At 36.4% G+C, this 22,782-nt stretch overlaps 1 protein-coding gene across 1 annotated transcript in view; it reads left to right on the forward strand.

Moving 5' to 3' along the window:
* MALRD1 (MAM and LDL receptor class A domain containing 1) overlaps nucleotides 1-22,782 on the forward strand; it is a 285,631-nt gene that overhangs the window by 211,421 nt on the left and 51,428 nt on the right. Inside the window, exons 32-34 of the mRNA XM_009937935.2 lie at nucleotides 616-817; nucleotides 17,197-17,472; nucleotides 22,604-22,729. Coding sequence (XP_009936237.2) covers nucleotides 616-817; nucleotides 17,197-17,472; nucleotides 22,604-22,729 — 604 coding nt within the window. The remainder of the gene's footprint in view (nucleotides 1-615; nucleotides 818-17,196; nucleotides 17,473-22,603; nucleotides 22,730-22,782) is intronic.

Here is a 22,782-nt window from a genome sequence, read left to right on the forward strand (position 1 = left end):
GAATTTATTCATTATCATTCTTATTGCTTTCACTATTTGATGGTTTTATTTATTTTTTATTTATGCTGTTGCTAGATATGCTTGAGCTAATTTACCATGACTGCCAGAAACATCATATTAAAAATTGATTGTACCAGATGACAGACTTGAATTCCTAGACATTAAGTCTTTTATTTATATCTCTAAAATCTTCACCCAGTCTATCAACTATACACAGGTCGCCTTTTAGAGATGTAACGATAGCTCAAGATCCTTCTCAGTCTTTTCTTCAATGTTTAGATGAATTTGGCGTTGAGGTCTTTACTGATTAGCTTCTATATGTCAGGCTGAAACTGTCTGTAGATTTTTCTACTTAGTGATTGTATCAGCAGTTCTTTTCATTCTATTTTGTTTTGTAATAGCTTTTTATTTGCAGCAGAAGTAGCATTAGTGAAACAATTCAGCAGCATTTGTTCATCACCAGTAAGGTGTGCATTTGAACCATATCTAAAAGGGCCAGTACTGTGCAGGCAGGTAGCTGCACTACTGGGCTTGGGCTATGTTTTTCTAGCCAGCTGTGCTCCTTCAACCCTTAGTGCTAATTCAGTTGTATTTCTTGGGTTTCCCTGTCACCAGGTATACACAGTTGAAGAACACGGAACGAATATTCTTATGTGGTCATCTAGCAGAAATGAAGAAAATAAATGGATGTATGCAAATGTGGTCCTTTTCAGTAACAGCCCTTTCAGAGTTGCCTTTGAAGCTGAAGTGGGGTGGAGTGAACCCACAGAATTTGCTCTTGATGATATTTCTTTCACCCCAGAATGCATTGATGGAGGTATGCTATTACACAAATACTTACAATATTTGGTTTCTTTTCAGAGCACAGAGGAAAATTGTGGCATTTCCTATTTCAATTGTATCAGAGTTACAAAATCTGAAAATTTTTCTTTTGAAATTGTCACAATACTGCTATGCTTTTACTTTATTACAAAAAACGTAGAAAGTACATGGGCACAGCACAATAATGCAAAGAAGCAGATGTTTTCCAAGGGAAAGAAAAATATGTAAAGGAAAGAAAGATCAAATTTATCATATATAAATCCCTTGGCAAATTTTTAACTAGCACATTTTTCCCTAAAGGAAAGGAGCCTTTACAACTGTTAGAGTGATTCTTATTTGTTGGCTGAGTGTAGTATATGAAAAAATATATTTGCCCATGGATTGTGGAAGACAGTTTTGAGTTCTAATTGGCAGATGAACAGATGAGTAATTATAGCAACTCAGAATATTACTGTCTTTGAGGCCGTGTTAGTGTTTTTATGAACCACGCTTTAGAGGGATCTACCATATCTTAACTGTAATGGCTTCCTCCTGTATGAAAACTGTTGGAGAAGGCCTTAGTTTGGGATGAAAGAGTTTTATGAGTATCAAAGTGGTTAACAATTATTTTAAAATGAAAATGGTTAGTTCTTTTATCTTTGCTCACTTTCTACAATATCTCAGCAGCATAGCAAAATTACCCTGCTGCCAGGTTCTTTGAGAATTTGCAATCTCACTTCTGCTACCCAAGCTATGTGACTTGAATTGTGTAAAAAAAAAAAGAGTTAAATTCTAGTGTCTCATAATGGCACATTTATTATGTGAAAAAGGCAGTGGTTTACCATGCAAAAGAAGTACAGCATATGATACAGTATCAGAAGAAAAAATTAAGTATATGTGCAAATACAGATTCTGATAGGAATATTGGCTATTCCTTTTTTTAAAGAGTTCAGAGGCCAAGAAAACCAAAGAAACAGAAAACTCTTTGTGTAGATCTTCATTCATAAGAAACAACTAGGAATTATTACGATTAAATGAATGCCAATACGGATGTTATAAAAATGTTCTTGAATAACAGTTCTTACTATTTATACAGCTTTTCTTGTTCAGATAGGATAGCCTGCGTATGAATTAGTTGTCACTGCTCAAGAAACTTCTTTTTTTATTATTGTGATGGGTAAGCAGCTCCACAGAGAATTAGCCATATGCTGATTAAGGCTTAAAATGAAATGTATGTTCATGCAGATGGCATTTGCTCAGTCTCAAGCTGAGCAAAAGTTTTGTGTATTTTCTCTGAATAATATCACCAATAGGCTTGGTCAAATACTATTTTGGAATAGTCTTCAATGAGCTGCAGACCATGTACATAAACTAGTGCTTGTTTTACACTTATTATGTTTATCACCTTTGTTAAACATGCATTAAGAATTACTCAGGCAGTTTCATGCATAATATACCATAATAGAAAGGGGAATTTTCAAATTATATATTTTAAGTACCTGTAATTATCTGGAATACCTCAGTCTATATTCCAACAATGTATATAAATCAATTTTCTACTTTTAATGGAACATATACTCTCATAATTTGTTATGAACAAGCATGAATTCAGAGAAAGGAAAAAAATCTTCCATGGAAAGTGTATGTTAAGGTATTCTGAAATAATCATATCTATAGAAATAAGGTAATTTTTATGGAGCAACCTTTTCTAATCACCTTATTTTTCTCTAGAGATTTTTTGGTTGTAGAATACTTCAAAGTATCTGACTTGTAAAACACTGTCTGTCGTACAAATATGGTACACCATAAGGAAAACCTTAAGAAAAATCATTAGAGTTGTATTGGTAACTTCACTCTTTGCTGGATAAGTCAAAAACTCATACCTTATGTTCATGCAACCACCTAAAAATAAATCAGACTCTCTTAGCTGGTCACCTAGGCTCTTTGCCCAGCTACAGAAGAGGCAGACATCTTCAGGAGTCAACTTACATTCCCTTGTATGGTAAGCTGGCAATAAACCTGGAATTAGTTCATACAAGCTGCAATATTTACACAACAGAAATAGTAGGGTATCTTGCTCTGTTCTGTATTACACTGTTATTTTCTCATCTGAAAAAGAAAAAGACTGCTCTTTGGACAGTTAACATGTTTAACTTAAATGCAGGATACTTGTCTTTATATTCACTTGTATGCTCCGGTTTCTACATATTTTTTTGTGGTGGCTTCTAGAAATGTAGGAAGGATCTGTACATGAACTACCTACAAAATGTTGTTCTTTGTAAGTGTGCTCTTTATGCTCTTTCAAGAGTGGCATAAAATACACTACCCTAAAAGCAGACTAGGCAAGTCTTCTGGTATGGCCAATAATAGATACCCAAGGATATGTGTTAGAAAGAAAGAACAGAATAAATTCCACCCTCCCCCAGTCTTTCCCAATCTGTGTTAATCTGCCTCAGAGACTTTCTGAAGCTCTGAAGTTCATGTTTTCTGATAGCTTTCAACTGATTTTTCTTGTATGTATTAGCCAGTTCTTTCTGAATATACACAAACTTTTAGTTTTTATTGGAAAATCATTTGTCATTTAGTGGTTATTGGAAAAACATCATTTGGCAAACCTTGGTTGCAGGAGGTCTTTTTCAAGTTTTTTAATTCCTATGACATTGTATCCCTTTCCCATGCTCTGCTGGAGATCATCTTCCACGCATTTAAATCCATTACTTGGAATTCGACTACAGAGTATTGTGTCTTTATGACTTTTTTTTCTTTATACCTCCATTCACAACTTTTAGCTTGCATTAAATGTCCCATCCTAGATCCATCATCCTCAATCCTGATGCTTCCACAGTTCCAACTTCTGATAATCCACCTCTTGTTCCTCACTTAATGGGGCACCTGATTGCAGGCATCCTATTTTTACATTCTCCACACACTTTTTGCTTCCACCAACCACCCCACAGTTGTATGCGTACCCTCGCAATTATGCCGGTTTCTTCTATCATCTGTCCCCCTCCCAGAGTTTTATAGTCACGCTTGCTGTTGTCCTAGGCATGTATTTCTCAAAAAAAAAATTAAAAATTATCAAATGGAAGGCAATCTTCTAATGAGTTTATGACTTGATATATCTCCTCTCCAGACAAAAAACTGGTATCTAGATGCCGTTACATAAGAGTGCACTGACTTTCTGTTTGTTTCATTGTTTTGTACTGTCCTGAGAAGAGTCCTATCCTAATAATCCTTGCTGATCAGGTAGGCCAAACGTGTACTTGTGAAGAGGCCAAAGAACACAAAATCTGTACAACAAAATAAACCATAGCAGTTTTGGAGGAAGAACCTATGTCTGACTTTTTAGTATAGTTCCTGACAAATAGCAGCTACTTGGGAGGAGGGGCTATTTTTTTACTAATAATTGTTTCTGAGTAGCCACTTAAAAATTCTGATGGTAAAATCTGAAGATGTTAGCTGCAAATAGTATAAAATCACTGCCTTGTAGATATTTGAGCATTTTCCTTTAACAAAAACCATGGGAAAGTTTATCCACTCCACTGGCAGTCCGGCTTTGATTTTTACCCATCGTGTTTATTCGAAGACCTAGCTCAAAGGAAAGAGTATTACCTGCAGTACAGGTTTTGTGCAATGTTATCCCTTTCGGAAGATAGCTTTGCGGCTGCAGATCTTATTCCTCTCTCTGTACTATTATTTCTCATCTTGTCTTTAATTACTTTGGGTTTCCTGAGGCAACGTGTTCTAAATAGAATCAATCACAATTTAGCTGGTTGGGAGCTCTAAGCAATAAAGCATTACCAGCAACTCTGATTCAGCTGAGGTTTTTATTTGTTTTAGGTAGTCAGCCCTCATTAGCCATTAGAGTTTCTACAGATCCAAGGATATTTTTGAACGTTTAAACAAAGTGTGGTCAAGTTAGTCCCTGGCCTACTGCAGAAGTAACTTCTAGCTAATGCCCGTGCATGGAGAGAGCTGCAGTGCCAGCTGTCAATGGCACGGGATTCCAGCTTAGTTCAGAACCAACCGTTAAATGATCTCATTTACAACTTTTCAAGTTTTCAAGCACTCTTACAACTTTTCAAGTTCCTTTATTTTATATAGATAAAGGTGTGTGAAGATCTTTTACTACAGGAATTTGTGCATCTTAGGGATCAAAGAATTTATTTGTTACTTGTTTCTAACCATCTTCTTTCAACTTCTAAGTAATACCTTGATTTTTTCAAATGACTTTATTTTTATTTGATATCACATTTAACAAAAACATTAAAAAACCTTTCCATTTCTAATTTCTGATGGACAAAGAATACCAAAGTGTCAAATTTGATTTTATATTCACTAATACCTGTGTTATAGTATTTTCTAGTTCAGCTGACATAGGAGGCATCACAGAAGTTCTTCAAATTTCTGCTTCTACTTTATTTAAACCCCAATGTTAACCCAAAGATCCCTAATGCCCAACTTTATTCTACTTATACAAATCAAAATGCAGTGTTTCATCACTCACCCATTACTGGAGAAATAAACTGGGCGGACAGGGTCCATGTAATTTAAATAGCGAGGTATTAGCTACATAGCACTTTTACGTATTGGGAGAGTACACTCAGGAAACAAATAAATAGTAAATATATTTTGTGATCTCTTCCAGAGATCACCCAATCAAAATATTTGTGCTTGTGGAGATCTTCTGCTGGAGGAAGGTAAATCTCAGTACAAATTCGGCACTGACTGCTACTCCAGCCTTTTCGCAAAGTGAAGTTACCTGCTACCCCTCTTTAGCAACAGCTCTTTGTGAAGTTACACTTCTAAATAGTGCTGCTTTAAGTAATTGCTTTATGTTTTGGTCTATTCAAAAAGAATAGTGTTAACCCTTTAAGATGAATATTTGGGCTACATCTTGGTTATAAACAGGAGTGTGAAGAGCACGCAGTGCCCTAGGCTCTAGAGTGTTTGAGACACCAGTATATGCTTTTCCAGCATCAGTCACGCTTTCAGTGTTTATCACCAGTTCAGTATTAATATTGCTTAGTGAAATAATTAACAATTTGAAGAAAATAATCTTCTACTCCACTTCTCCTTATCATTCTGTATTTTTTAATCTCTTTTTTTAGTCTGTTTGCTTTCAGACTTTACTTCCTGCAGCTGCTTAGTACTATCTGAAGTGTTTTCCTTTTTTCTTCTGTTTTGTGAATTACTTTATATCAACCTTCATCTTTTTATTTTAAAGTCTTTTCTACTCCTGTGCTTCTCTTTTTCAGCTATTCCTCTCTTCTTTCTTTCAAAAAATTAAAAAAAAAAATAGTCTTTTTAGCCTATCAATTTAACACATGAGAAAGGACTGCCATTGTTACAAATCTCCCCCCTCACCTTACTGCAGCTTGACTTTCATCTGGGAGATTTCTCTGCAGTAGAAAATATTGTTATGTAAGGATACACTGGAGATAAAATGGCAAGTCAAATAATGCAAAACACTCAGCACAAACAGGACATGTTGTCTCTAACACTGTGTCACCTGACCGTGGCAGAATTGCACAAAAACCTGTGCTATTTCCCATGCTGCTGTGGGTTGTTTTTCTTCAAATGTTGTCATGGTTCTTGACTTCACTGCACAGGTTACCAACAAAAGGGTCAGACTTGTCATTTAGGTAGTGAAGTACAGTAAAACTCTCAGTGGTCATCGAAGCCTTTCACTTAGATGAAAAGTTTGCTTTGACATGCCATAACACATCCAAGTCTTCCCATTGCTCTGTAGCAAAACAAACTACACCTGCTGTAAAGGTTTTAAATATTCCTTACATTGAGCAAGTTTTCACTTGTCATAAAGAAACAAATAGAAGAAGCCTATCAGAATCTGTGTATTACAAGACTTTATTTGGCTCTACATTCAAGCCCAAGCCATTTAGTATTTCAAAATTTTTTAAAAAATGCACACAAAGTCTTCCCACTACCCTAAAACCTAATATCATACAGAAACTGAATATTCTATTTCTTTGAGCCATCAGAAGACAGTCACGAAAGATAGCCAGATCCATCCCTATAGATCATCTTTCCTAACTTTCTAGAAGAGCTGATATTGTAAAGTGCTGGGACAAAGAAAATAATATTTCAATCACAAAATTTAGAATAGATACACTCTGTACTTCAGGTCAGCCACAGTAAGGAAAAGGTCCAGCTAGTAGCATAACTTGTCTCCTACAGTTATGGATGCCTGGAAAACATTATAAGAAAAGGGGAACTACACATATCATTTTCTCCTGATACATTCCCCATTGCTAGCCATTTGTAATTCAGAGTCTTACTGAGCCATTCGTAGTCTCCACATAGTGATCCTCAGGGCTTTTTTCCCTTGAACTTGTCAGTTTCCCTTTTAACACCATGGAAATTTTTGATATTTAGGAATTAAATTATATGTTAATGTTTGTATGAATCTACACTTATATTCATGAACAGAAAAGATATTCAGTTCTCTTTCGTTTAGGTTTGGAAATGTATAACATTTTTACTTAAATCTTAGTGATTCACTCTTCTGTCTGGTGAGCAGGCTTTCTTCTAGACTTCTCCATACTGCAGTTTCAAATCTCACAACAGATGTATGCCTGACAGACCCAATCCTGAAGATCCTTCAGAGCAAAACGATTTCCTTTGGCCTCCAAACAATAGCAGAACTAGGTCTTGTCTAATATCAGCATGCGTTATCCTACCAAAAATGTAAGGTAGATGCAGGTTCAGGGACCAAACTGAGAAGGCGTGTCCCAAAGGGACTATAGACCATTCTGTTTGTTGAAGGTGGAAGGAAATGAACTATATCACTGACATCTTCTAATACAAAATGTCCCAGATGAGTGTTAATAATTAAAACATAGCAGAATGAAGACTGCTTCTAAGACTTTTTCATTGAAGTAACTTTGTAAAATAATAGTGACTATAAAGACTATTTCCATAGAGCATAGATAGGAAAAAGAAAGAAAGAGTAAAAAAAAAAAAAATCTATGAGGAAAATGAGCTAATTGTCCATGGTCAAGGTTTTCAAAATCAACCATTAGTCTAAGCTGCTAATATTTTAGGTGCTATATGGTATCTTGAAGGTATCTAATTTTCAGAAGATGGTGAGTAGCCATTCTTCAGAAGTCAATCCCCTTGTGATTTCAGATTACAAACCACAGAGGAAAGGTAATACGCCTGGAAAGGTTAATTTCATAAAATCTTGGCTAGTTATTATTTATTTATTTCTCATAACATATATTGAGAACTTTTTCTCCCTATTGTCTCTCTACTTCAGGAACACACTTTTTGAATCTTGATTGTCTATAAACATTCCCTGCTCTTCCTGCCACAAAATTCCATTTGCTTCACAACAGGATCTATGTGTTTATATACATTGACATAATTTTTCATCACATTATTGAATACTGTTTTACTCAGAGTACCCTCTGCTTTTTCCAATGCAGAGAAATTCCTGATGAGAGATAACAGAACATTTTCTTTGTGCACATTATTCAGATACACCTCTGAATACAGCATACAGCTACAGTATCCAAATATTTCAAAAATATTTGATAACTACTTCTGTAATTACTTCATATAGCAAAATGTTATCTACCAGTCAGCTAAAAAAGAGAATGAAATAAAATAACCTCTATAATTTTGGATATCAGATTGGAAATGTCCAAAACAGTTATGTTTTCAGAGTCATAAAAATAAAGAATTCTGAGTTGAAACAAAAAGCAAAATATGAAACAGCCAAAATGTTTCTCCTGTACAGGTCCTAAAGCTGGCAGATCAGCAAAAGCCTTAAGGGCAAACTAGCCAAATAACCAAACAGCCCAGAAACCACCCATTTGTAGATAATTTTGTATGCCCTCTGACACTTTTAGTAGATCTGATTTCAATAGGTCTTACAAGAAAAGAATAACTGACACCTGTATCTAATTAAGAGGCAATAATCTAAAAAGTACAGTGGGTGTTTGTGTGTTGTTTGTGAAATAAATAGTCCAGTGGTGCAGCGAGAGTCTTGCTGAAGGCTGTGCGTGAGCGTGTGTGTGCATGCATACAAGCGAAGCAATACCGAGAAAATTCTGCAGCGGCACAGAACTCATCTGACAAAGGCTTAGGAGAAGTCAATGACCCATCTCTGAAACTCCCAGAGCCTGAATGTAGGAGATACTGGAAGGGTTAACTGCCTGACTTGCTGGTACTACGGTGTTAGATCACAGGGACAAACTGTAGAGAAGACGTAACTTCTGGTTTCTTTAAGTTGCAGAGCCAGGGGAATCACTGTTAGCTTGTCTGCTCATGGTTGCAGGGAAGCAGAAATCTCTTTCAGCTTGAGAGCTCAGGGAGTTTCTTTCCTCAAGGGCAAGAAATGATTCAGGGGGAGCTGCTGGGGGAGGCTGCTGGTAAAAACAAAGGAGGGGAAGAGGAAAGCAAGATTGCAAGATTAGTAGTGATAGAGGACTGGGGATAACAGGGATATTTGTGAATAAATTCTTTAGTTAAACAGTTTCTTCCTGAAATCAGTCAGAGTATGGTTTAGATCCTCATGGCTTGGCAGAGATAGGGTGTTTCTGCATTTTTGAAGAGTAAATATTATGATCCAGGGCACAGTACCTTAGAGAGCTCCTTCAGCCTATTTTCACAGAATCACAGAATCACAGAATAGTAGGGGTTGGAAGGGACCTCTGTGGGTCATCTAGTCCAACCCCCCCGCCGAAGCAGGGTCACCTACAGCAGGCTGCACAGGACCTTGTCCAGGCGGGTCTTGAATATCTCCAGAGAAGGAGACTCCACAACCTCCCTGGGCAGCCTGTTCCAGTGCTCTGTCACCCTCAGAGAGAAGAAGTTCCTCCTCATGTTCAGACGGAACTTCCTGTGCCTCAGTTTGTGCCCATTGCCCCTTGTCCTGTCACTGGGCACCACTGAAAAGAGCTTGGCCCCATCCTCCTGACACCCACCCTTCAGATATTTGTAGGCATTTATTAGGTCCCCTCGCAGCCTTCTCTTCTTCAGGCTGAACAAGCCCAGTTCCCTCAACCTCTCCTCGTAGTGGAGATGCTCCAGTCCCCTCACCATCCTTGTAGCCCTCCGCTGGACTCTCTCCAGTATCTTCCAGTGGACAGTGGTATCTTCCAGTGCACAGACCTAGCTAGTGGTGAAGCCACAGTTCTTTGTGGATTTCACAGGAAGGGAAATTGGGAATAATTTTGGGATAAGATAGCTACAGTACCTAAACTAGAATAATTAGTCCTGAATGCAATTATGTCATGTATGATTAAATAAATAGATATAGACCTTGGTCCAAATCTTTCCATTTCTCTCTGCCTTCTTATACCTGTACAGAATACTGAAATCTTCTGATTCAAGCTGGATACCTTTTCAGGAATTAAAAGTCTTTGGATTTATTAATAGTGTATTAAAATAGTTTCATTAATATTCAACCCCCAAACCCCATCTGTGTACATCAAAAAAACCCCAAGCAAGCCTCACATCACAGAGATGGTATTTTACCTTGCTAAATTTGTTCATAAAATCAACATATTTCCTTGGAGGGATAGAAAGAAATAATTTCTGGAATTAAATAGTTTCATCACACTATCCTAGAATGAGGAAAATTCTCAGACTCTTCATTAAGTAAAACTTAACCTGTCTCCTCAAGAAGAGTAAATCACCAGCTCATACTTATCTCAGAAACTATAGCTTTTACCATAGATTTCTTCAGGGCTTTTCTCAGCTGTTGATAAATTTGCACCTGCAGAAGCTACCTTTCTTTAGAAGTTGAGAAGTAAAATATTTAGCAGTGCTGTGTTCCCACCTCACCTATGAATATGTGCTGATTCCAAGAAACTGCTCTTTTCTCCACTCTAAAGACGTCTTGTAGTCCAGCCCATCTCATTTTGTTGTAAACTAAAGCTTCCGAGCTTCTCCAGTTCTTCATTGCTCCTAATAAATAGACAAATAAATAAATCCATCACAATAGCAGGCTTAGCTAGCAATTCCTGGACTGTTCTTAGCAGAAATATGACCATAAAATTGCCATATTTCTGCTGTGAACAGTCCAGGAATTGCTAGATAATATTGCCATATTTCTGTCACAGGCATTCAGTGTGTTCCAGCCAGAAGTGCTAGTTCTCTGAGTGGAAACTATAAGTCATATCTTGATTTTACTGTCAGTAAACCTGTCTATTTTCCGTTATATTTGTACATTAGCAAACTGCGAACATTTAGAAGAAATTCTGTACAATTTTGCACAGACATATAAAGCTCTGAAGTAATTGGGCCATGTTCTGTTTTTGTTAATTCTGGCTTTGTAACAGGGTCTCTGGGATCCTTTTCAGCACCCTGCCCATATTTCTGTGTTCTCACAAGGGGAAAAGACTTAACGATTCAATTGGCTAGACTCAGTTTCCCTTTTTCTGTCTTTTTGCAAGCTTTGAAATTAACATTTTGTTTTCTAGCAGAAGCTTTGTTGGCACTGATAGACTCAGACAGATTGTTAAAGTAGTTGAACAACTTTAGTCTGGTTATTTTTTTGATCAAGGTTTTTTTTTTTTGTAGGCACCTTGAAAGGGCTGATTTCATGCCCTGATCCAATATTTACTGAAGTGAAAGTGAGGACTTCCACTAATCTCAACTTCACTAATACATTGGATTGGACCTGTAATTAATTTATATTCTTGTCTAATGAAAACTGTTGGACAGGGATATTTTTGGCCTCTTTTAGCTACAGTTAATAGGTCCACTCTTTCTATTTAAATTTAGTAGGCAAATTACTTATGCAAATATATCAGACAGGTTGTTAGTTTTCAAGGGTCTGATGCAAGGCCCATTAAAATCAATGAGTCTTCCCTTTTACCTAAATGGGCTTTAGAGCAAGCTCTGATACAACTGAGTTAATGCTGTGTAATAATAGCATGTGGTAGCTTTATTTCATCCTTCCTGTTGTTTACTTTAATGCCAGTAGTCTACTAGTCTTAATTAGAATTCACTGTTACAGGTGATATATAAATATAAACAGAGACCTACTCTGCACCAGAGCTCCTAGTAACTGAACAAGAAAGGCAGAAAAGCATGGAGGTGTTGTTTCGTTCAAATTAAGCATGTTTGTGAGTTTCTGGCTGTGCTAATGGCTGTGTAACACAAACATTTATTTTATATTAGCATTTTGGTAATAGCAGTTCTGTGATTTCCTGTGACTGAATCCCTGTGATTCGTGGGCAAAATGTTTACAGTGCTGACCTGTGAAGTTTGGCATTCAGTCAGGAAACAGAATCAGTACACTCCATGAATGACAAAGACAATAGCATAACAAAGCATATGTGTACAGAAATGGTTCATCAAACAACAGTAAGATTTTAACAAATGCCTACCTAACAAATATGTAATTATGTCCTTGACAATGGCCACTTATTGATTTGACACTCTTCATACTGTAACGGCTCCTTGCTCCCGAATCATCAGCTCACAGACTCTCTTTAATCTTAGAATCATAGAATGGTTTGGGTTGGAAGGGTCCTTATAGATCATCTAGTTCCAGCCCTCCTGCCATGGGCAGGGACACCTACCACTATATCAGGTTGCTCAAAGCCCCATCCCACCTGGCCCTGAATGCTCCCAGGTAGGGGGCATCCACAGCTTCTCTGGGCAACCTGTGCTGGTGCCTCACCACCCTCGATACCACCCCTCGGCCTTTACTCCCCCACCTCACTGGGTAAGCGAGAAAATGATTTAGTGTAACAAAATGGTTAGCACATTGAAAAAAAATGTGTCTAAAACCACACATTTTTCTGACAACAATGAAATACAGATAGATTCAGCTGTAGTTATTGCAGTTCATGAAGCAGTACATACCAAGTTTGGTTTGCTTTACACACTGGTCTAATTTTTGCTTTTTTATGTCTACCTCAACTACCTAATTTCTCTTCAAAGTGTGAGGATGTTTGTAGGGGAGCACTTCTTTGTCCTTAGGTCATAACTCATCCAGCACAGATGCATGGGTAGGTTTCACAAAGGATTAGGACTGAATTAAAATGTCATTTGTTAGGGCCTAATTAAAATATCTTTTAAATGATGTAAAAATAGAACTTGTATGCACATTTGTAAACCCTTTCTTTAATTTTGGTTATTTGCCACATGCGAGGTAATTATAAGTGTAAAATAAAAGACTGAGTGCACAGTAAAATAAATAAGGACATGTCCTCACCCTGCTACTTTAAAAACCGTGATTCCTTTAGCTATAATGGAACATCAACAATTTGCTGCTGTTTTTCATGCAGATCTAAATCCAGACTCAGTGTTCCGCAGAGCGGAGGTTATTGCCGCCTGGATACAGAAAGCTAAGGTTTTATCCTGTGTTCCTTAGAACACATCATTTTCAGTAGATTTATCTCCAAATCCTTTAACAGCTTCAAATAGGTACTCGTTTTTTAAAAAGTAATTTGTACAATATCTCCTCCACTCCTGAATGTGGTCTGAAAATGAGAGCCACACAACACTCAGGAAATGAATGCTGGGTTGGGAACACCTTTGCTGCATTTGGAAAAAGGTGAGGGAACATTGCAATGAAAAAACACACTTCAGATTCTGCTGTTTACGTAACCTTCATATATATCTACAGAGTGGACATTCATGTATATGCATAAGCTTAAAGTTATTTTCTAAGGCTGAGTCAGGTGAGTATACCACTGTCTAACTCAGCACAATGAAGGGTATTTATGAGAAGTCTCTCATTAGCGCCAGCTCATTTTTCACTGCAAACCAGACTGCAGTGTTAACATTTTAGTTCAATTCTTCCCGGTGGCAAGAAAACAAAATGAAAATTGCCACTCTTTAGAATGAAACATGTCAGTAAGAGACACTGCAATGATGAGCTTAATATAAATAATTACATAGATAGTAGCTTTGAATGCAAGTAATGAGTTTTGCATTAATATGTTGCTTGAGATTTCTTTTCCGTTGGAATTAGTTAATGATTTTCTAGATTTGTGTGTTCCTAATTAGTCAGTTTTAAATGTTAGCTATATATAAATTTATGTTTTATAAATTGTCAAGATTTTTACCAGGCACATTTAATTTATATTTAAGAAAACAATTTATAACCTACTTTATGTGAAGAAAATAGACTGGACTAGGGAGTATAGTTTTGGCAGATTATGGCAATCATGATGTTTTATAGAAAGTCATCCAGAGCACAATTTTCCTATTGCATCTGAAACCAAGCAGATGTGAACTAATTAATACATAATGTGAGTTAATAAGCAAGGTGATATTCTTACAGTCTTTGAGGTATATTCTCATCTTATTTATTGTTCTGATCTAAAATGATTTTGCTGATTTCAGGGTATCGCTTTAGTTTTTTGTTAACGTACTGAAACCATACAACAGACTTTGACAAGACCCCTGGTTAACCTTACCCCTATTTTAACCTCGAGCATAAATTGGAGACATCTTCACTACTCTCAGTGAATATTGAACACTCTTAAATAGTTGGTATGCGAGTCAGGAAGAACTTCTTTCTATGCATTATTATTTAACAACAATAGGGAATAATGACAGAAAATAGTAAAAAAAAAAATTAATCCCCCATTCAATAAAGCATTCAAGCCTTTGCCTAGCTACTGAATTTAGTATGGGATCGTTTACATGCATAAGTGCTTTATATGATTGGGACCATATGACTAAACTGAGCACTGCTACAAAAACCCAAAGACAGTTCAACACTCAAGACCAGGTTCAAAACAAGCAACAAGTTCAAGTATTATTGAGTTTCAGAGGGCATTTCAATTTTCAGAACAAAGTTGTGTAGAAACCTGTTAGCAAACATATCACAAGCATGACAGTTACAGGGAATTAAACAGGGTAAAAAATGCTCACCTATGTACTATAAACGCAACATTTCCTGCAACATCAACAAGTGACCATATGAAAGTCATTGGAGTGGCCAGAGTCAGACCATTGGAACTGTGTGGGGTTAATTTCCACTCTGTTAGGACAAAACCAGAAGACTGAAACTGGACTACGCAACGACAAAACTGCATGCCTAAGTGGAACCGACTGCAGCTTAAGTCATTTTCATTGCCTCAGTGCCCCCTAGGCACTGTGAGGAAAAGGGTCAGAAGTAACAGAAGGAAAAAAAATGCTGTCTAGTACCATCCTAACTTATTTTTGTCCCCAGGGCAAGTGGAAAATAAAAAGATAAAATGATTCATTTTTTTTAAAATCCATGGGGCAAGATTTGCTCTATTGTGAACAGTACCAGTTTTACATCAATAAAGAGAGAATTATGTTCTCCCAATGACTTTCCATACATTTCACTGGTATCTTGGCAAAATCATGGCCTTATATACAAATTCTTCATGATGAACCCAATTCTAACATCTTTATGTGTATTATTAATTATCCGCTAAAATATGACAATGAAGTAGAGAAAATGCAAAATCTAAACCACTTCTAATTTGTTCAAAAATAAATTCACTGTGTGATTTAAATATCTATAAGCAATTATCTAAAGACAACTTTCATGAGCCTTTTGAAGTAGCATAAATGAAAATAACTTTTTTTATACTAGCACATTTATAAAATTTATAAATCTGTATAATATAAAACACATATCATGAAAATATAATCTTCTCAATCCCATTTAAAAGAACTTATCTTTGTGGGATTTATGATGTAATTATGAATACAAACAAGCCAAAAGATCAGTAGGTTATTCTTTTCACTGTGTCAAAATGCATTATTATTGTTTTATGTTTAAATTATGTCCGGTGTATGAAATACGCTTTTCTAGTGGCATGAAAAAATTTAACAACACTAGTGACATAAAATTATTTCAGGAATATTCTACTGTATGAAGTTTTTCAATTAAGATTTTCTGACATAAAGTCAACATGAAAATCAAAAACTGTTAAGCTAGCAAGGGTCAGTGTTAGACAGCAGTTTGAGCTATTTTTCCTCGTAACTGTTTCACAAGTAACCAGATGGTAAAATAATACTAGTATTCTGTTTATCTGAATGCATTAGCAGTTCATTTTTTGTACAAAATGCTACTGTTATTCATGATGCAGGTATTATAGAAACTGAGCATGCTTCAGCAAAGTTCTCCTGCTGTGAAACCCCAGCCTGCTATCACAGAATACAGAAACATACTGCTATGCCTAGTGGATTAAAAGCAGTAAAATAATGCCAAAATCCATGTATTCCCTTACAGTATGTCATGCCTTAATGCAGCAGTAGCGTTTGACTTCTGAGGTCAGAGAGCAGTGCTTGCACCATTTCAAAAGGCAAACTAAAACCCACCCATGAACTTCTGAAATTGATCTCCTCTGCCTCAGCCCCTCAACAGCAAAACTCCTCCTGTCTTTTACAGCGGTGGTGACATTAATTTGTCTTTCCATGTCTCTAGCAATCATATTACTTTCTTCACTCATCTGCTGCAAACTGACCTAGAAAAGATTAAATTCATAGAGTTAAATTCTGCACATAATTCTTTTTTCCCTGCACACTAAAAAAAAAATTACAGGAATCCATCACATTGCTCCCATGGGAGACAGAGTTGGTGTAAAGAACACAGCGTTAGCATAGCCAGCTTCTTAGAATTCAGTTTCCACAAATAGTTCTCATGTTTCTGCTGGTAAAATTCAGTTGCAATGATTTTCATTGGAAGAAAAAGGGACTTGATTGTCTGAGACAAGTTTATATAAGTGATCACAGAAAATTTTGTCCAGTATTTTTTCCAGCAATGCAAGTAAGCATGGGATATTTCTTGTTTTGTCAGCTGTCTGAATTACTTAGAGTCTGAAATTTAAAAATTCTTTTTTTTCAGTTGTACCTTAGGAACATTTATCTAGTATTTCCTTTGATTTAATTCTTTATCACATCAAACTAAGCTACAGAATCAGAGTGATAATAAAATATATCAGTAAAAATCTCTGTTGCTACCTTGTGAAAGTCTTTCTCTTACTCTGCTGACGGTAATACCTTAACATGGTTAGTAGCTTTCCATGGAAGAAGTTCCTTGCAGATCCAGACTTGCGTACTCTTTCTTTGATTTTTGTTCACCCATTCAATATACAAGTAGAGGAAGATTGTAACTTGAGAGCTGTCAAGAATATTTTCAACCCTTTCCTGAAAGACAAGTTTAATACTTTGGTATTAAGCCTGCTATATGTACATGGCACAAGCAACAGCAGGATCAAAATAAATGCCAAAAATGAGACAAAGTGTTTTCAATAGTGTGTTCCGTACTTAGGAGCTGTGGTTTTATATAAGGTTTTTAAAATTTTTTTAGAGTTTAGTAATCAAAATTATCTGCCTTCCCAGCAGTCCCTGTGTACATCTGGAAGGCAGTATAGATGACGACTGAAAGAAGAGAATCAATAAATATTCCTTTTTTTCTTGTAGGATCAGCTGATCCACACCCTCCAACGTGCAGTAGTGACCAGTTCACGTGTGCATATGTGCAGCAGTGTTTGCCCCTTGCTGCAAAATGCAATGGGGCTGAAGACTGCAGGGATGGAAGTGATGAAATGAACTGTCCCACAGAGATGCCTACCACCATGTCTCCAGACTCCTGCAAGCAAACAGAGTTCCTGTGTCATTCCAAAGGCTGTATTCCATCCCTCCTGAAATGCGATGGTGTGCTTGACTGCCCCCTTAACGAGGATGAATTTGGCTGCCGTAAGTTACTTTCATTGCTATAGTTAAGGCCATGCTAACTTACTTTCCTAAAACAGTGATGTGAAAAACAGCAACATAATGAAGTACAGTGTAAAATTAATTTGTCCATCATCAATAAAAATATTATTTGTATCATGTATAATGTGTTACCTGGAGACATTGCAATTGCAAATAATTTTGCTTATGCATTCTTATTCCCTGGTTATCGACTTTTATAAATGCTTAAAATCATTTGTACTGTATTTCTGTTAATAATTGGAAGCATTTACGCTTTTTTCCATAGATCAGTAAGCTGCATTTCCATTGCCTCATCTCTGATTACAGTATGACAGATAGACTTCCGCAGTTCTGTAATACAGTAACATTCAAGGCCATCCTGACCTTTCAAGGATTTTGAAATCAAGTCTGTTCATGCAGTAACAGCAATCTCTGCCTTGTTCAGGGAAAAGGGCTCACAAGCAAAACACAAGGCCAACAGGTTTCGAACTCTGTAACTGCAATGAAACACCATGAAGTTTCAGATAGACAGAAAAGTGAGTGTCTGCCCATTTCAAAATATTTCATTGTTTGTAAATGAACTGAAATCTAATGTTTCATTCCAGGAAGGTCAAGATAATTAGCTACATAGAAACAAAAAAAAGAGGCTTTTTATGTATTAAAACATTTCTTCCTAAACTTTTCATCCTGAAAAAGTTTTTTAACATTTTATTTTTCATTGTTATCATAACCAAAACAATTAGTAAAATATCAGTTTCCAGTGAGCTAGAAATTCATGTTCTTTAATAATTTGTATCAAAACTACTGCATACACATGCAGGCCCAGGCACATAGCTTTTCTTTTAAAAAATGACTCTGTAAAAACTGGCATGGACTTTTCAGACTATCCGTGCATGCATTTCCAGGCACTTCTGTTTAGAAGTGGGCTCTGTGGTTTTGTTGTAAAAGGCACAAGTTTGGGAGTGTCTCTTACCTTAAATTCTTGATGCCCCTAAGTTCAAATAAGATTCACTTCATTAATCTTAATTCAGTCCTGCCTCCTCCTCAATTTGTCCTCTATTAGAGATCTGGCTGCTGTATCCTAAGTCATGTACACCCCAACCCCAGACCACAGCAGCTAGTGCATTCTTCTAAAATCCAAAAATCCTGAGGCCACAAGATTTCCACAGTATTCCCCAGACAACTGAGATATTGTTTCAGTGCTGCTGACTTCTAAGCAATGCCTAAGAAATGAAGGGAAATTAAGTCCTGGTCTATTCAAAGAACAAAAGTTCTCCATAGATATTGCACACCTTGGAATTCTGAGTTGGGTAGAAAGTAAAATCTGTAATCGGATTATTACTCCAAAATTCATTTTTGACTATGCAAACATGTAAGTTTTTAGAATACAAGATAGGAATACAGAAGCAGCAACTCAATTTTATTCTCTGAAGAAGATACTGGTTGCACGGCAAGGCAAAAGTAAGTGGTTAGTTGCAGTTTGGAATGGAATCAGCGAAAAGCTGATTAGTGTCAGAGTTCATTCTCCCATCAAAATGTGTATTCCATGAGAGTACAACATTTCACCTCTAACTGTCTACTTTTAACACATGAAATGCCATGTAAGTTTGTCAACAGAGAAAAATTCAGAAAGGGATAGAGTAAATATCTCACAGATTTTATTTATTTTATGGAAATATTTGCACAATCTATAAAATCAATTGCTATGCTAGTAACTCCAGCCTGTGCGTACTGCAGTAATAACACAGATTGGGAGTGGAGTTTTTCTACAGATTTTAGATTGAAATTGAATATTTTTTCTAAGTAGTTATAAACACAGAGTAAGATTTAAGTAGCAAAGTTCTGTGGGTTTGTTGTTTGTGTTTTTTTTTCCCTTGGTGCAGAATAAATCTTCCTGCTGATTTTAGAAAATTTCAGTTTAGGAATTACTGGCAACTTCCATTTTGTGTGTGCCATGTCCCTTAGCAATTTCATTCATTTAAGTGTAACAATATACAGTCAAAAATGGTCTGGCTTCTGAATTCAGGAATTCATCAGAGGAAGTTTTCTTCTGAAATGAAGAACAGTTGTTGAAGTGCAGCTTGCCTCTTGCAGAGATTAAATATAAAACCCAAAAGAAGGCCAAGACAAACAAGCAAAAAGTGCATTAGTCAGATCTCTACTACAACCACAATTTCTACCACAGAAATGCTTTTCTTCGTGACTTAGAGATTTATGCAGACAGAATTTCCTGTAGAATTCACTCGACTGTTAGGTTGTACAGTGTTATGTTAATACTATTTTGTGCCTTCTAATGTGTTGGATGTTATTATTTGCTGCTTTTGACAGGAAAATCTTGGAACCACTTTCCACTTACAGATGTTTTACTTCACCAGTCCTCTTCTTGCTGTCAATTTTCGTGAAGGGTACTTCAGCTCATCTATTTAATCTAATTTTTTTTTTAAATTGCCTGATTGAAACAATAAAGGTGTTTAGCATCAATGGGGTACATACATTACTTTTCCACAGGCCCCAGCACCAGTTGGCTGAAGTGCTAACAGCAATGAATAAAAAATAATTCCTCAGTTCTCTGTAGCGCACCGAAATATATCTGTTCTAGTCTTGGTAAATTTTGTATACCTAGTAAATATTAAAAATAGTATACTTTCAAAGGGGCTGTGATACTTTTATCATTTCTACAGGGATAATTTGGAAATGGAAAATGACACATAGACAAAAAGCTGATATTGTCACTTTCATATCTTCTCTATTGTTAATGCCTCCATTTAATATCTTTATCCCCAAAACACCTGAAGGCCTGTCACGAAAGTTAAGAATAACTAGTTGGAGAAATTTAAGGCTACTTGAACCTGTGTTAACAGTAAGCAATATTAATTGTAGTTTCAATGCAAAAAGAGAAATAACATTCTTTTTAAATGTACTTTTAACTTTCTTTACCTCAGCATCAAGAACTTTGTGTCATTGTCCTGTCTGTCTTAAATGCTGGATCTGTGCAAGACATTCAGCAGTCAGATCCATTGCTATGACAGTTTCCGCTGTAAGTGGTATAAAAATCTCAGTGTAATAAGCTTGTTCAAGGTAAAGGGAAACGTCAAAATCACTTTGATGAATAACAGATATAAATGAACCAAAATGAAGTAGCAGTTCTTCTGTTTTATCCTCAGGTATGAGTCCAACAGCCAGTCCAGGACTAGGAGAAAAAATAAAGGGTTAAATGACACTTTGTTTTCTCACCGCAACCCTCAAAGAGCTCAGGAACTGAATCTCTGTATTAGTCATTACATGTATGAGAAACCATAAGCAGTATTCTATATCCACATAGTTTACAGCATCCTCAAAATAGATGTGCAGGCAAAAAAAGGTCTAAAGCACATAAGAACATGTTTATGTCAAATTTCCAACTCTGTTTCTGTTGAAGTTCTAGTCTGAACATGTAATTATGTTTACTGACTAGGTATTTGTGTGCAAATGACCACCTATAAAACTGGTTCAAATACCATTGGGACATTCTCCCCCAAATTGCAAAGAGTGTCCAGGATTTGGAACTGACTGCACACAAAAAGAGTATGAGATTGTTACTTGGTTAGGAAAGTGCAGCAGAGGGCATGGGACTGCCAGTCACTTTCTGGAAAGCTGAAGATCATAAGAGATAGGTGGTAGGATATGTTACAAATGTGGAGTGATGCTGAAATCTGCTGTGTTTTTTCAGCCTGTCACAACCTGTGATAACCTCAGCCAGACTGAATGGTCAAGGGAATGGAGACCAGAAAAGGAAATTTTTGTTCTTGCTTTTATCCTGCTGTCACTGCTAGCAAATTCCCTCTTCAGTATCAAGACTTCTCCAGTCAATTGAAGAGACTTTGATATAAATGCATATGCAGAACAGTGTAGTGTCAGCCAGAACTTTAAAGTTCTTACAAAGGTGAATTGAAAACAGAAAAAAAAGCAAGCTTCTCTTTATAGTTGCTAGTATTCTTCAACATACTTGTCTGCAGACTTTAGTAAATGGTCATGTAATTAAATATTTGATCCAACAAACCCTTACTCACAAGCATAATTTCATAGTTCTGAAAGAATGTCAAAACTGGCAAGAGCTGACAGGCAAGACCAAAACTGGCAAGGTTTTACTCCATTATTGTGGTCTAAACTGAAGTGCGGTATTTTAAATTTAGCACACTCTTGAAGTCTGTATATGCCAGTGATTTATATTAGACTTAAGGGTGGAACAGATATATATTGTAGCAGCCTGGCCATCCAGCCTGGAAGGCTTATTGCTTTGTACACTAGCTCTTGAATCCAGGAACAGGAAAGTATTACAAAATTTAGATGCGGCAGCGGGGTATTTCTAATATTCTTAGATTCTTTCTCTGACTCTATATTCTCAAGCTAATGTGAGTATATCTAACTGATAGAGTCAGAAGAGTTCTCTCTGATTTGCATTAGTGTCATGGTGACAGAATTCAACTTAGCACAAAATGGTGCCATACTTTACAGAAGTCTGCAGGACCATCAGGTACATCCTATAGATCAGTGACTCAGGAATAACTCAGTACCTGAAGGCTTATGTGATACCAGTAAGACTTCACCCTCATAGTTCTTCCGGACAAACATAAAAAATACAACTGAATGACCAAGAATAAAAAAGGTGTGCAAGTTTAGATTTTTCAATATAGTGTTTCTCTAGCTTTTATATGTTAACCGTCTCTTAGTATCTGGTTTCCTGTAATAGAAGGAAACCATATGATGTCAGTTTTTTGTTTTGTGTTTAAAAATTAATTCCATAATTTTAAAACTAGGTTATGAATGAGAGCTGATTATGTATCATGATATCTTTTTATGGGTTTTCATTGGGGTTTTGCAGCTTACACTGTCAACTTTTTAAGTATATACGCCCGCCTCTCCTTCTTGAATATAACTTGGGAAAATCCAACTTCTGTAACATCTGTGCGCTGTGTTTGTTTACTTATTTATCTGCTCAGCAGTAAAGTTGAAAGTCTTTGAAGATGAAAGCTTGTAGAGGTCACGCAGATGCAAGTTTATATACTATAGTAGAAATCAAGTTTTCTGACAGTTTTTTAACAGTGAGAAAAAGAAGCATAGCTGATAATAACTGTCGTGTTTCTTTTTGTTTCAGCCATTAACGATTGTTTCAACGGTTCTTTGTTATGTGCATCAACTAATCGATGTATAGAAATCTCCCAGCGTTGCGATGGCATTGCAGACTGCATTGATTTCAGCCTTGATGAGTCCAGCTGTTCAGGTACTTCATTTTTCATAAAAATATCATTTGAAACAAAAAAGTATAGTCATTTC

Source organism: Opisthocomus hoazin, chromosome 4 (assembly GCF_030867145.1).
Source record: "Opisthocomus hoazin isolate bOpiHoa1 chromosome 4, bOpiHoa1.hap1, whole genome shotgun sequence".
Lineage (NCBI taxonomy): Eukaryota > Metazoa > Chordata > Aves > Opisthocomiformes > Opisthocomidae > Opisthocomus > Opisthocomus hoazin.